Source organism: Varanus komodoensis, unplaced genomic scaffold (genome assembly GCF_004798865.1).
Source record: "Varanus komodoensis strain SLA01 unplaced genomic scaffold, ASM479886v1 scaffold6_1, whole genome shotgun sequence".
Lineage (NCBI taxonomy): Eukaryota > Metazoa > Chordata > Lepidosauria > Squamata > Varanidae > Varanus > Varanus komodoensis.
Window position 1 is genome coordinate 4241063 of NW_025336345.1, and position 13358 is coordinate 4254420.

General features: G+C 44.6%; 1 protein-coding gene across 1 annotated transcript in view; it reads right to left on the reverse strand.

Moving 5' to 3' along the window:
* Window positions 1–513: 513 nt before the first annotated feature.
* The window catches only part of RNF145 (ring finger protein 145), a 66052-nt gene continuing 53207 nt past the window's right edge, over window positions 514–13358 (reverse strand). Inside the window, exons 7-11 of the mRNA XM_044450961.1 lie at window positions 11644–11784; window positions 6658–6840; window positions 5178–5325; window positions 4048–4404; window positions 514–2167 (exon numbers count right to left, since the gene is read on the reverse strand). Of these exons, the coding sequence (XP_044306896.1) occupies window positions 1733–2167; window positions 4048–4404; window positions 5178–5325; window positions 6658–6840; window positions 11644–11784 (1264 nt within the window). The 3' untranslated portion in view covers window positions 514–1732. The remainder of the gene's footprint in view (window positions 2168–4047; window positions 4405–5177; window positions 5326–6657; window positions 6841–11643; window positions 11785–13358) is intronic.

Consider the following 13358-nt stretch of genomic DNA (forward strand, 5'->3'; position numbering starts at 1 on the left):
CCAAACCCACATGTATCACAACCTGAGTCAATCCACTTGAGCCAATTGGCATATGAATCTCCCTGCTTCTATTTCTTTAGCATTTATTGATCTGGCACTTTTTAAAATGATGTGACACCGTTCGGTAGCAAAGCACAAGTTCTCTCTATGGATGATCCCGGCTATCTCCAGTTAAAGGCTCCAGCAGCAGATCTATCAGATGCCAATCACAATACATAATACTGGGCTTCACAGCGGAATCTTTTGATCTGAATTGTAATGGTTTCCTATGGTCCAGGGAAACTATAGATACTAGTAGCCTCCCATTTTTAAAAGAACAATGAACATTGAACCAGGAATCATATAATTAGCTCTGGAGTTTTCCACATTTTACAAAACAGGATCAGGCATCAGAGTCAGTCTTGTAATGCTATGCAATAGAAGAAGTTTTGAATCTGTGCTTGGTTCTACAAGTGAATCTCTTTGCCTTTTGTTACAAAAGCTTCTTTTCTGAAAGAGCAAGACAATCAAATGTAAAAAATCTTCAAATGTAGTTTATTGAGACATTCAGCTATGTCTGTCAGTCTACATCAATTTCACTACTAAAAATAAAATAATGTCCACATTTCACATTAGGAACAACAACCCTGGAAGGAAAACAAAAACAAAAACAAAACACAATTTTGAGCGCCAAGCCTAGTGTATAAATAACTAGTTCCTTTTCATATCAAAATTCACATAAAAAATTGCCAGCTCCCAACCCACCCCCAGTCCCTAGTTCTACCTGAAAGCCATGATGAATGTAAAAATTTAAATACGCACACACTGTTGTCAAAGAAGAAGGTGCAAATCCTATTTAGGAGTGGCATTTGCGGCATTTGATCATACATTTTATGTACTCATTCCCAAAGGTGCAAATATCGCCAGATTAATACTGCTTTAATTCCGCTGCAAGAAATTAAACACTACACAGAACTGAACAGCACCGAGAGGCTTCAATCAGCATCCTAAAACCCCTCCCACATCTCTCCTGCACTCATGGGTGGAGTCGAGAGAAGAGCTCACTGGGATTTTAATTTACTTCACACAGCCCATGCTGCCCAAAACTTTCAAGAAAAAAGTTTTCTAAACGTTAAAGTGTTGAAGACTCCATTGTAAAAAGTCAAGAATTGCTATAGATTACATGAATGCAAATGCCCAACCCCCAACATGCCCGAAGCACCACACCCGACATACTTGAGTGCTGCCTGTTCCCCACACAATCCTCCTCGAGCTCTTTATCTTGAAAATGAATCTCTGGTCTTGACACTGGTTTTTGACGACGTTCTTGACTGAACTCCCTTCATTGCAGAAAGACACAGCCAAAGATACAACTCACCTCTCTTCTCCTTCAGTTTTAATGTCCCCCTTCTCAATATTAGCAACACTGTCCTTAGTTTTCCCTGTTTCTTTTTCGCTGCCTCCCCCTCTCCTCTTATGCCCACCTCCACCTTTCCCTTCCAAAAATACTCAGTCTTGATTTCCAGATTCTGCCCCTTTGCAACATGGTGGCAGATTCTAACGTAGTTTCCAGTGGAATCCACTGGCAGCCCTGTAAACCAAGCAGCTCACAGAAATCAGCATGGGATATTATAAATACATTTTGGCCAGCATTCTGAGAGTTAAACTTGTTCGTGACAATAAAAAGGGTAGGGTTCTGTCCACTAAGACAGGGACTCCTGGAGAGCTGCTTCTTGCACTAGCCTCTGCTGCTTCAGTTCTGGATGCAGCCTCCTAGCTCTTGCGTGACAGCCAGCTCCTGTTTCCCAGCCAGTGCGTCTGTGCCCGTTTCTCTCTGGCTGGCCTCCCTGGGAGCTGCAGCATCCAGGCTGCCAGGGCCATCCTTGGCATCCACAGAGTCCTGCAGGGAACCTAACTGCTTGGCAGCTTGTCCACTGTCAGTCGATCCCCCTCCTGCCCCTTCCTGGCGTTCTGCCCCAGGGGGCTCAGTGGCTTCTTGCTGAACAGTATTTTGCTCTGCTCCAGGATTTGGCTGTGGCACAGGCTCCGTTCCTATCCCAGGGGGCTGGGTGGGGTTTTTAAGTTGGCAGTGGCACAGTGGGCAGGTTTCTTGCACATACAGCCATTTCTTAAGACAGCCAGCATGAAAGAAATGGCCGCAAGGTGTGATGATAGCCGATTTCATGTCCTGAAAGAAAAGAGGCAGAGGAATCACGCAATATCCAAGCGCGCACACAGCCTCCTGACATTGCCCCAACATGCAAGAGGCCCAGATCAACTGCTAACAGCAACCCACGATCACCTGACCGCTGTCCATTGCCAGGGGTCATCCTCCACCACTAGCCTCAGACAAAAGGGATGCTCAGTGTTAGCCATGCGTGAGAACTCTTAGAAGACAGAACACAGGGGAGTGTAAAGCACAGTGTGGGAACAATGCTTCCAGGCTTTCATTTCAATACTTAGGCTTGCTGAAAAGGCTACATCTAATTTAGGTAACTGACCCTTTTAATTTCTGGTTCTCCAGAGCAGGGACAGGTGTCCCCATCCAACTGGGAAGCTTCTTCCCTGGTCCTGCCCACTCTGCCCGGAAGGGAAAAGCTCTTATCTCCAATCAGCTGTTAACCAGAGACAAGAGCTTTTCCCTCTAGGGCAGAGGGAGGGCCAGTGGAGGAACTACTGGGTGGATTGGTCCTTTGGTCTGGAAGGATGTTGCCCAGTGACCCAGTGTTGGTTGCTTCTGAGCAGACATGCAGGGGTTATCCTGCTTACTTGGGAGCAGACCTGCTGCCTATTTACTTTCTGCTACTCCCTGGTAACAATTAATTCCAGGGGTAGAAAAGTGAGTGATTTTTCAGCCTTGCACAGTTTTGCCTCTGGCCCTGCTGGCTACTAGAAAGAGGTCACCAAGAGCTTCCTGGAAGTAGAATTTGGCCATCAGGTTGAAAAACAGTTGTCTCCCCTGTTCTGAAGGTATCATGAACAGGGCTTAAAACTGCTTTTGCAGAGTCACTGTGAGCAAGGACTGGATACTGGCAAGATTGTCTGGTAAAGAAACGTATTTATTTTTATTCATTTATAACATTTTTACACTGCCAAGGAGATCTTAAAAAGGTTGAAAACTGTGAAAATAGATTAAAAACAGTGTGGAACAATAAAACCAACACTGAAAAGCAAAATGCTTTCAAATACCAGTTTAATATACGGTGGCTGCACTGGTTTCCAACAGATTTGGTTTTGAGAAGCATTTTAAATCAGGCTTCCCCAACCTGGGGCCATCTAGGTGATGGACTACAACTCCCATCAGCCCTAGCCAGCAGAGTCAGTGGTGGTGCAGGTTGAAGTCTTGCTGGGAAAGGGAGGGCAAACTGGTAAATTACAGTTTAAGTAATTAAGAAAACCCCCGTTTCTCTTCCATCTTGCGAAATTCAGGTATGTCGCTGCAGCACTAAATCTGCTGGAGGAATCCTCTTGCCTTCAGCCACATTTTATTGCGAATGGTGCAGGGGCTCATCACACTTGCTGGCTGGCGCTACAATCTATATGGTGCGGGAGTATTAGGCAAAAGCCCCTCCACCTTCTACACCATGACCTTCCACTCCTTGCCTGCAGACAGGGCCGTCTTAACAGCATTATGGGCCCCGGACAAAGCAGTGTACTGGGGCCCTTAGGACAACTACAGCTACTGTTAATTTGGGAAGTTTTCCAATTTTCCAAGGGTTAACATACACAGATTAGTATGGGGCCCACGGGCAAGTGCCCATCAGGCCCATGCGTTAAGACGGCCCTGCCTGCCGAGGGGAGAGTCGCACAAATGAGGCCACTGGGCACACTGGCCAGCCTACAGAGGAGCCGCATCATGAGAAAATGCTGCATGAAATGGGTACTAAAGGAACTCCAGCACCACCGCCATGCAGGTTGAGGGAGGTGCCAGCCCAGTAAGTCTCTGCTTCCCCAGATCAGTTCATTCAGAACCCAACTTGAGGCAGAGATCGTAGCCCTTCCCGTGATCTACAACAAAGAGAAGACACGGCCATGTCCATGAAGGTTCTCCTCAGATTAACGACATACCTGGTAGCAGATGGCACAGATATCGTTGTGCTGTTCCAGCTGCTCTTTGGTAGCAGTGGGCAGAGATTTGATCTTATTCACAGCATCCCTGCGGAGGAGAAAACTTTTCCATCCCAACTGAGCACGAAGCCACACATTATAATAGGAGTGGATGAAGATGATCATTGAGCCCATCACAGTCCACTCTCCAAAGATGGTCTCTGACACTCCGTAAGCTACAACGCAGAGGGCAACCAGGAACTCTAGCAATCGATAGGTACCGTTGACATAGTAAATGACATCATCCATGTTTTCTACCGGTTCTTTCCTGAACTCCTCAACCATAAACAAGACATAAATGAAGAGGGTTCCAAGTACCTGGAACAGGAAGATCGAAGCAGACAAGTCACAAGGCTAGAACTTCTCAAAATCACATAGTCCCCTAAGTGTCTGCACTAAGTATGAACATATGCAGAAATAAATTCCTAATTAAGAAGTCATGAAGCAAGCTTTATAAAAGGAAAAAAAGTGGAATATCCTATTTTAGTTCAAGAGTTGCAACACAAATGCATTAAAAGCCGCCCCGAGGCTTATGCAAATGGAGCAGCATATAAGTTTTCCAAAATAAATAAATACAACTTATTTAGGATAAATCTAGACTTTAATATCATTGAACACAATTCAGCCAAACTTAAGCAGCTTTCAGTCCCGCTGATTTCAATGGGAGATTTGATTACATGCTCAGCTCTATTAAAATCAGTGGAACTTAGAAATATCCAGCTATGGCTGGATTATGCCCAAGTTTAACTTCTTTGGTGGTGGACATTCTAAAACGGGTATACTCATCATGGCAGCAAATTATATTGTACGGATTACAAGTTCGTAAACAATTGCACTGTGCCTGGTCAGGAAAACAGGGAATCACAGTTCTTTAATATCAAGGTAACACGATAGATGCAAAGTGTTCATTCAACTACTGCCACCATTGCCACTGCAACTCGCCTGATTTTGTATCTTGCCGTCCTGTTGCATTCTAATATTTTCTCGCCATCCTGTTGCATTCTAATTCTAATACTTTGCATCACACAGATCTTGCCATCCTGTTGGAACGAAACAGCCATCGACAGCATGCAAGAGCCTATTAAGCTTACCTGGAGGGAAGTCAGAATACTGCTAGAAATAATTATCAGCAACCAGAAATCCATGTGGAAAAACTGGCAGATCATGTAGGCCATGTAAGCTGGGAAGACCAGCAAGAACAAACACAGGCTCACAGCACGGAAATGCTTCCAAAGGCTCCTGCAAAAACAGAAAAACAAAATCCAAAAAACCAAAGGTCAGTACAAAGTCAGAGATAACTTACTAGACAGCATCGTTCCAGTGAGAGTTGTCATGAATCCTTGCTGAATATAATAATTTTCTTCAGAAGACAGTATCTGGGACCTGGTTCACACTATCATGGTTGTTTCTGAGCACATGTTAGCAAGCAAATGTAGTGGTTCCAGCCTGGTCCCCCACTTCTATTATCACTACATCCAAATTCAGAAACTCTGGGCTGTTTAGGGGTTAAGCCAAGGAAAGAACCTCCAATGACATGCCAGGCCAGATGAATATGCTTTTCTTCTCACTGATACAAATCAACAGAAAAGGGCAACCAAAATGATCAAGGAGCAAGAGCAACTCCCCTATTATGGCAAGCCTATAAATGCTTGAAACTGTTTACCTTATAAAAATGCGAGTAAGGCGAGACAAGATAGCAATGTATAAAATTATGCACAATGTGAAGAAAGCAGATAGGAATTTTTTTCTCCCTCTCACATGGTACTTCTTCACATACTGCATAAACTGTGGAGTTCAGCACAAGATGTAGTGATAGCCTCCAACTTGGAAGGCTTTAAAAACGGTATCAGAGGGGTCGACCAGCACGGGCTATGCCCACATGAATATGAGGGCAAGTATATCCATGGTATTCTTTTGGTGGCTTATTCATATCTGATATGCTGAAAAATGAGGTAAGTGCTGAACCCAGGAACTAGTCCGGTACATTAGAAACCGTGCCAGGAGGAGCTTGCTGGTCTACACAGGCTGATCCACTTACCTTGGATGACACCCTGCGTCACTTCAGCTGCAACAAGCTTGAGTCTCCCAGAAACACAGTGCTGGATCGGCTGTAAGCCTGGGCTTGCACTCAGGTGCTCCCTCTGCTCCTTGAATGCTGTGGGTCCCTCCCTCTTTTCCTGATTGCTCGTCCTTTTGTTGAAGCTGACAAACTACGGATCACAGGAAGCTGCTGAACACTGCCCAGACCATTGGTCCATTTAGCCCAGTACCTTGAACATGTGACTGGCAGTGGCTTGGGCTTGCCTTACAAACTAGCATTAGAACCACCACATCTGTCAGTTCAAATGAAAGAGCAAGCAATCATTTGCCTCAAAGGAGGAAAGGAAATGTTACAGAGGAAAGGATGGAAGAGCCTGCAGCTCACCAAGGGCTTGCTCTCATCATGCCAAAGCATAGTTTGGCGACAGGGTTGAAACAGGTGACAGTCCCTGAGCCACAATTCATCGAATTTCTTTCCAAAACAGCAAATAGTTGAAGGCAGCTGTCAGCAGGAGAGAAGACGTAACTTACTTGTCTCTTGAAGCTCCAAGAGCTAGGACGATGGGATCTGCAATCTCAAGCATGGACTGCAAGATGGATGCAACCACAATGAAGAGGATAATACTGAGCAGGAAGGCCCGATGGACAACTTGTAGTTCAATTAACCCAGTCTGCACAGCCAGGATCAAAAGCGTGACTCCTTCTGTCATCCCTCTTTAAAGTCAAATAAATAAATGCATAGGAAAATTAAGAATAAAATTTAGAATACTTTATTTGCATTTGAGTCAATTTTAAAATGATGGCATGGATACGCAACTCTATCCCTAAAGTGGTCTTTCGCACATTACTGAGAGCACTGACAAGGGGCTTGCATAGGCTCAAGAAACCACTTCTGGATCACTGTACCTCTTGGCTTATAAAAGCCGGCAGGGAGGAAATGGCTAACTAGGCAATGACTCCTTGCAAGAGAAAGTGGTCCCAGGCCACCCAAGGGAGGCAGTATTGAGACCACTCCTGAAGAAACCCTCCCTGGATCCAAAAGTTCTTAACAAGTTCAGGCAAGTGGTAAATATTTGTTTCCTGGCCCATTTACGCAGCTTGTCTGTCCATTTCCAAGCCTATTCAAGGGGGTGTTTTGGGCCAATAGGCCTTTGCCTGCAGGAGCACCTGCCTCAGTATGAGTCTACCCATATTCTAGGATCATTATCTTAAAGCCACCTCTTCCAGGTTCAGAGGATGGCAACAAGGCTTTCTTGCCTGCTTGTGGGCTGATCTCCCCACTGAGCTTTGCCTGGTACCATCACTGCCCTCTTTCTGGCATTAGCTAGGACTGTCCTCTGCTCCCGGGCATCTGATGACATACAATGGAATTCCAATGACAGTTGTTACAGCTGGTCCTCCAGGGCTTTTAAGAATATGTTGGTGTACCATCCCAGAGAGGCTTGGCTATCGGGAGGTGTAGAAATGAAATTTAGTAAACAAGATGACATGAAATGATTGCAGCTTGTGATCTTTCTCAAATGAGATTCTGCTCAGTGGCTACCAGTTGCAAATCCCAGTGCTGATCTGGAGTTCCCATATCTTTTCATAAACTAGATAGGTAGACTTGGGCATGTCACCATCTTTTAGTGTTAATTTTCCCAGAGGATCACAAGCGGCCCTGCATTAAAGACCTGTGTGGGAATAAACAGAACTGCCTCTATACAGGATCATAACTGGAAACTGCTCTTCTGAGTATTTATTCACCCGAAATGCTCTTGGATCACTTCTGACCTATTCTGTCCTTGGTTCATTTTTAATTCCTGTTTATCTGCTTATGGATGGAAACAAGGTTTCAGCAGTTGAGAGATCCCTTGCGTGGTTATACATTTCTATTTTTATACAAGACTATTGTCAGAGAAAGGGAACTATTTTCAGCTCTTGCTTTCTCTGCCTGCCTTCAACTTAAACACCCTTTGAAACTGAAACAGTTTTAGACCGGCTGGCACACTGAAGAAAAAGAAATGAAGTGGCAGTATGACAAAGAAAAGTAAAGAACGGGGTGCTATTTTATACAATGCTATTGCAATGGGTGGATTGGTGCGCCAGGACAGCCTGTCTTGGTGATTTCCAATGATGGGGTGGTGGTTCCACGAAGCACCCATGATGAACCCGACAGGTAATTGGGCTCAGTGTGGGTGCTCTGATCCCTCCCTCCGGGTGGCATCCCAGGGGACACCGCAGGAGGATCGAGTCCCTTCCCCTTCATGCCAAGAAGCCCAGGTGCTTTAGGCACATTGTAGCTATTTTATCTTGTAGAGAGGAGGGAATTGGGAAAGTTACTTGACAGCCAGCTTCCGCCTTTCATATTTGGGCAGCCACCAGCTTTCCCTTCGAAGTAACATAGAGGCATCACAGAGGGGCTGCACAGTATTTTTTTTAAATGGTGTGCCCTGAAAGTGCATAGACAATTAAATTTGAAAGTTTATTTTTATTCCCATTAGCACGAATGCCTGAAATAGAAGCTTTGCAAGACTCAGCTGGATACAACGAAGGAAAGGTTTCTGTTCCCTCAGATGATAAGGAAAACCCTGCATGAGGCCCCAGCAGAGGCTTGAAAACATTCCTCCCGCCCAGTACTGACAGGTCAGGAAGCCAAGCAGGCAAGTGAAACCCAGTTAAGCGCTCTTCTACCAGGAAAGTGTGTTCTAGGGACTCCCCCTCCCCATCTCAGTAAGATCCTCAACTTTTCCAACTCTTTTAGTGCCTTCTAGGCACTTTGGAAAGTGTAACCCCCCCCCACCTTTTTAAAGGAATATGTGCCTGAAAGGTGGATGTCATACCCCGGTTCCCTTTAAAATGGGGGTCTGAGCAGGGATCTGGAGGGTTTGGACTGGGACATACTCTGAGGTGTCTCACTACAAATCAATCCAAATCTGACTCAAAGATTGCGACCGCCACCTTTCTGTGCACTGTCTTTTCAAACGTTTCCTTTTCGGGGAGCGGGGGCACAGCCTTTTAGCTCTTCCCCAGCCTCTAGAGCAGGGGTCCTCGAACTTTTTACATATGGGGCCAGTTGAAAGGCGGTGGCTACACGCACAGGCCGGTGAGGGGGGGGGTCTGGGGGGTGCGGGCCGGTAAGGCATCGTCGGGTGCATGCGAGGTGGTGTTGGGCGTGTGCGGTGGCAACTCGCTCGCTCGGAGATCTCTGAGCAAGTTCAAAACCATCTCCGAGCAAGCAAGCCACCGGCAAACGTGCGTGTGCGGGGGAGGCAGGTGGCGGCAGCTTGCTTGCTCGGAGATGGTTTTGAACTCGCTCGGAGATCTCCCAAAGAGTCCAAAACTATCTCTGAGTGAGCAAGCCACCGCCTCCCATGCGTGGATGGTGGCGCAGGCCATAGTTTGAGGACCCATGCTCTAGAGGGTCAGAGAAAATTTCATAAGCTGCTCTCCCAAAGGAAGTAAAAAGGGAGACTTGAAAAGCGGAGGATCTTGCTGAGAAGGGGTGTGGAATCCCCACAAACACCTGCTTCTCCCTTGTGACTGGGGCTATTCTTTATTTAGTGGCCTCCCTGACTGACCTGTCAAGAGACATCCAGCACAGCCAGAGGAAGGTTTCCAAGCCTCTGCAGAGCTCCGGGAAGGTCCTCGTTGCTGCTGGCCAGCAGGAACCACCCACCACCGGCCTCTGGCAGGGGCCTGGAAGGCTCCCTTTAGTGCGTCTGTGAACAAGTGAGTGCATTTGAAGTAATGGATACAACAGTTGGAAAATACTATGTGTATTGTTGGGTGTACAAAGTCTTTTTTTAAAAACTTGGCCGCCCCTGGCAGCCCCTTCAAGGTGCTATGAAGGGAGAGTTGCCCAAGCAGGGAGGCAGGAAGCTGGTGCCAAGCTGCACTGTCGTTGAAAGCAGAAAACAGCCCGAGGGAGCCACAGACTCTGCATCATCAAGGGAAGGCCCAGGCCAGTTGCTCATGAGCGCAGCCTGGGCACTTGTGAGATGGCTGGTGCTGGCAGAGGCCAGAGCCAGCTTGGACAGGGAGGCTGGCAGTTTTCTACCAGCCTTGCTGAGTGAGTTGCTGGCCATGGGTTTTCACCCACAGAGGGATCGGTCATCCAGGTTTCAACGACAGGATGAACCACCACTGAGAAAACAAGCCACAGGTTTTCACTGTGGGCAGTGCAGGGGAACAAAATCAAACCCTCCCCACATGGGCAGTCTGCAGTGGGTTTGCACAACATGACAACCAACTGTTGACTTGGTCGGTTGTTCTGTCTTGTGAACCCAGCCAATGTGTCTGTGCTTTGTGTAGCTAAGAAGCCAGAAATATGAGGCAAGCAAACATCACGATGGCAAGCAAGCCGAGATTCACAGACACCATGTTAGGAATACGCATAAGACACAGAGGAGGAATGTTAGAGGAAAGGTGTTTCTTCTGATGGTTCAAAACCTTTTTAAAAACACATATTCAATAAATGCACCCCAAATCTCATTAAACTTATTTTTCTTTATATGCCCTGTTCTCACATTAACATTGCAGATTAATTTATCATTAATAGCTATATACCAAACTTCTCCATAACAATTACATGACTGATAATCATATTTTACTTTCCAGGTCTTAGCTATGTTTACTCTTGCAGCAGTTATTAAATCTGTTATTAATTCCTTATTATTCCAACTCCATTGTTTCTTATCAAATGTTGAAAGTAATGTGATTTCAGGGCATATTTCTATATTTAAACTTAATATTTTACTACTCCCTTTAAAAACTTCTTTCCAAAACTTCATTATATATTTGAATTCTCACATATGAAAATATGTACTCACTTCACGACCACATCTTCAATGTAAATTGGAATATTTGTTATCTATACAATTCAACTTTACCAAAAATTAGTACCACTTTCATAGTTTTATAAAAATTTTCCTTTATCCTCCTCATGCAAATGTTTTCCCAATCTTCATTACTGACATTCTTCCTCAAAACTGTTTCCTATGCTGCTTTAAGTGCATCATATTGATCCTGTTCTTTTAACAATATCTTATCAATTTTATTTACTATCCCTTACATCCACAGTCTCATTTTCCTTTTCTATAATCATATCTTCAAATTTTGTATAATCCCAGCACCTGCTTCTTTTCTTTATCCATTCTCTATGCCAACATTCTAACTGAATCAAATCATACCAAGTTATTTTCTCCTTTCCTAACATTGCTTTTATCTCCCCATTTTTATTCATTTTCTCTACTCAATCTTTTAATCTAATTATGTGTTTGTTTTTTAAAATCTCTCTCATATTTAATAAAGGCCCTTCTAATTCTGTTCTTGGACATAATGGTGAGATTGATGGCATGCATTTTTCCTAATACCTATTCCAAATTTTTCATCTGCAAACTTTTAAGGAAAGGATTTCCTACCTTTTCAATAATATTTTTATTAACACATTTGAAAAAAGAATCTATCAAGGATCCTTCTAGTTGACAAAACGACTTACACTCTCGAAGGGTTCTGCCTCTTCGACGGTGCACTTACCTATTCATGGCTGGGTCATTCATGAACGCTCGGTAGCCTTGCAGGTAAAACTTGCAGAGGGTTAGAACGCCGAGTGCAACAAAGGAGACTGTAAACACCAAGCCCAGAAGGGAATAGGGAGTGCTGCAGCATTCTGCAATACTAGACAAGAGAAAATATAGAAAAATGAAAACTCCAAAGAACTACACAGAATAGGCTTGAGAGCACCCTACCCCCATGTGGCTTATGATCCAGGTTTCAAGCATGGCAGTCCAAAACTAAATTGTCCGTGCTCAGAATGAGCCTTAGAAACATAAAGAGTGCAGAAATATCTATCAGATGGTGATAGATGTTGATTCTGTCTACGATTTTACAAGATAGCACCAACCAAATTGCTGTTTTCACTCTGCTTGAATTAATGAGAGATCAGTGTTCAATTACCAAACCCATAAACACTTTCAAGTTTACTCATTCACACAAAATGGTGTTGCTCATTGCAATGTGGCCTGCTGCTGCCTGGGTGTGCATGATGCCGAGGTTTGCTGTCGCTTATTTAAGCCACGCTGAGCCCTGGCACTTGCAAGTTCCATCCCGAATATTTAACCCCTCACCATTGGCCTTTACGTTGTGTGACCCTCACCTGTGCAGATATTTAGCCTTGGGGACCTGATCCAGCCCAAGCACCTCACTCTGGATTTGAGGGCTCTTAAGAAGAAATGAATACACCTTTGTGCCAAAGACGAGGCACACTTTATCGAATCCAGCAATGAAATATGGACACAGGCCCAAAAACAAGCAAAAGAAAGCTTATGCACACACCCTTTATCTGTGGCCATATTATTTCCCAGAATACACCAGGAAATGCTTCATGGGCCTCCACAGTTGCCAAGAACAAACGACAATGCCTCTTGCCATGCTCTGTATAAAATTTCTCTCTCCCATTATTGCAGAGCCTGTCAATAAACACAAGCGCTAACCTGCCTGTCCCGAGAAGGTGCACAGCTGCTTCAGCAAGTCAAGCAGTCTCGTTTTCACAGAAAAAGCTGTCCGTATCCACATAATTTCTTTCCTGGTCTCAAAGAGCAGCTGACAGGGTTCTTGCCACACCAGGAGTGAGTGGGGAGATGTGGCAAGGCTACACTGGTCCTGCCACATCTGCCTCTCAGAGGAGTTCGTATCAGGTACCTGGCACAGGTGTTTAAATCCTCACAGAAGCCATGCTCACCAGCTTCTACTTCTGTTGATCTACATTTACTTCTGTTCTGCATTAATGCAGTGGAAAACAATGTTCACATTTGGAAGAAAATGCGAATCAGTCCAAGTCAGGCTTTTATTGCCATTTTGTGCAGTGAAACTCTCTACTTAACTGCACTGAGGGTTTTGAAGCCAAACTTTTAAAACAACCTTGTTTTATTTATTTACTCCATGTATATTCTCTATATGGAGAATCCGGAGTGGCATACAATAAAACAGATTAAAAAAATAAAACAATACATTAAAGACAAACAATAATAAAACTATTTCAACTCTCTAATCAGGAAAGCTGCTTTTCTAGCTGCTTGGGTACACTATATTTTGCAGAGATGTCTCAATGCTAGCAGGAGGGAAAAATTAACAGTATCACTGTAAGAAATTCAGTGCATGAGCCAAGGATGATTCTGGTCAGTCACTTTTGGTTATTCTGCCTATTGCGCATGCTCAAAAAACTTCTGAGAGAGAGAGAGAGAGAGAGAGAG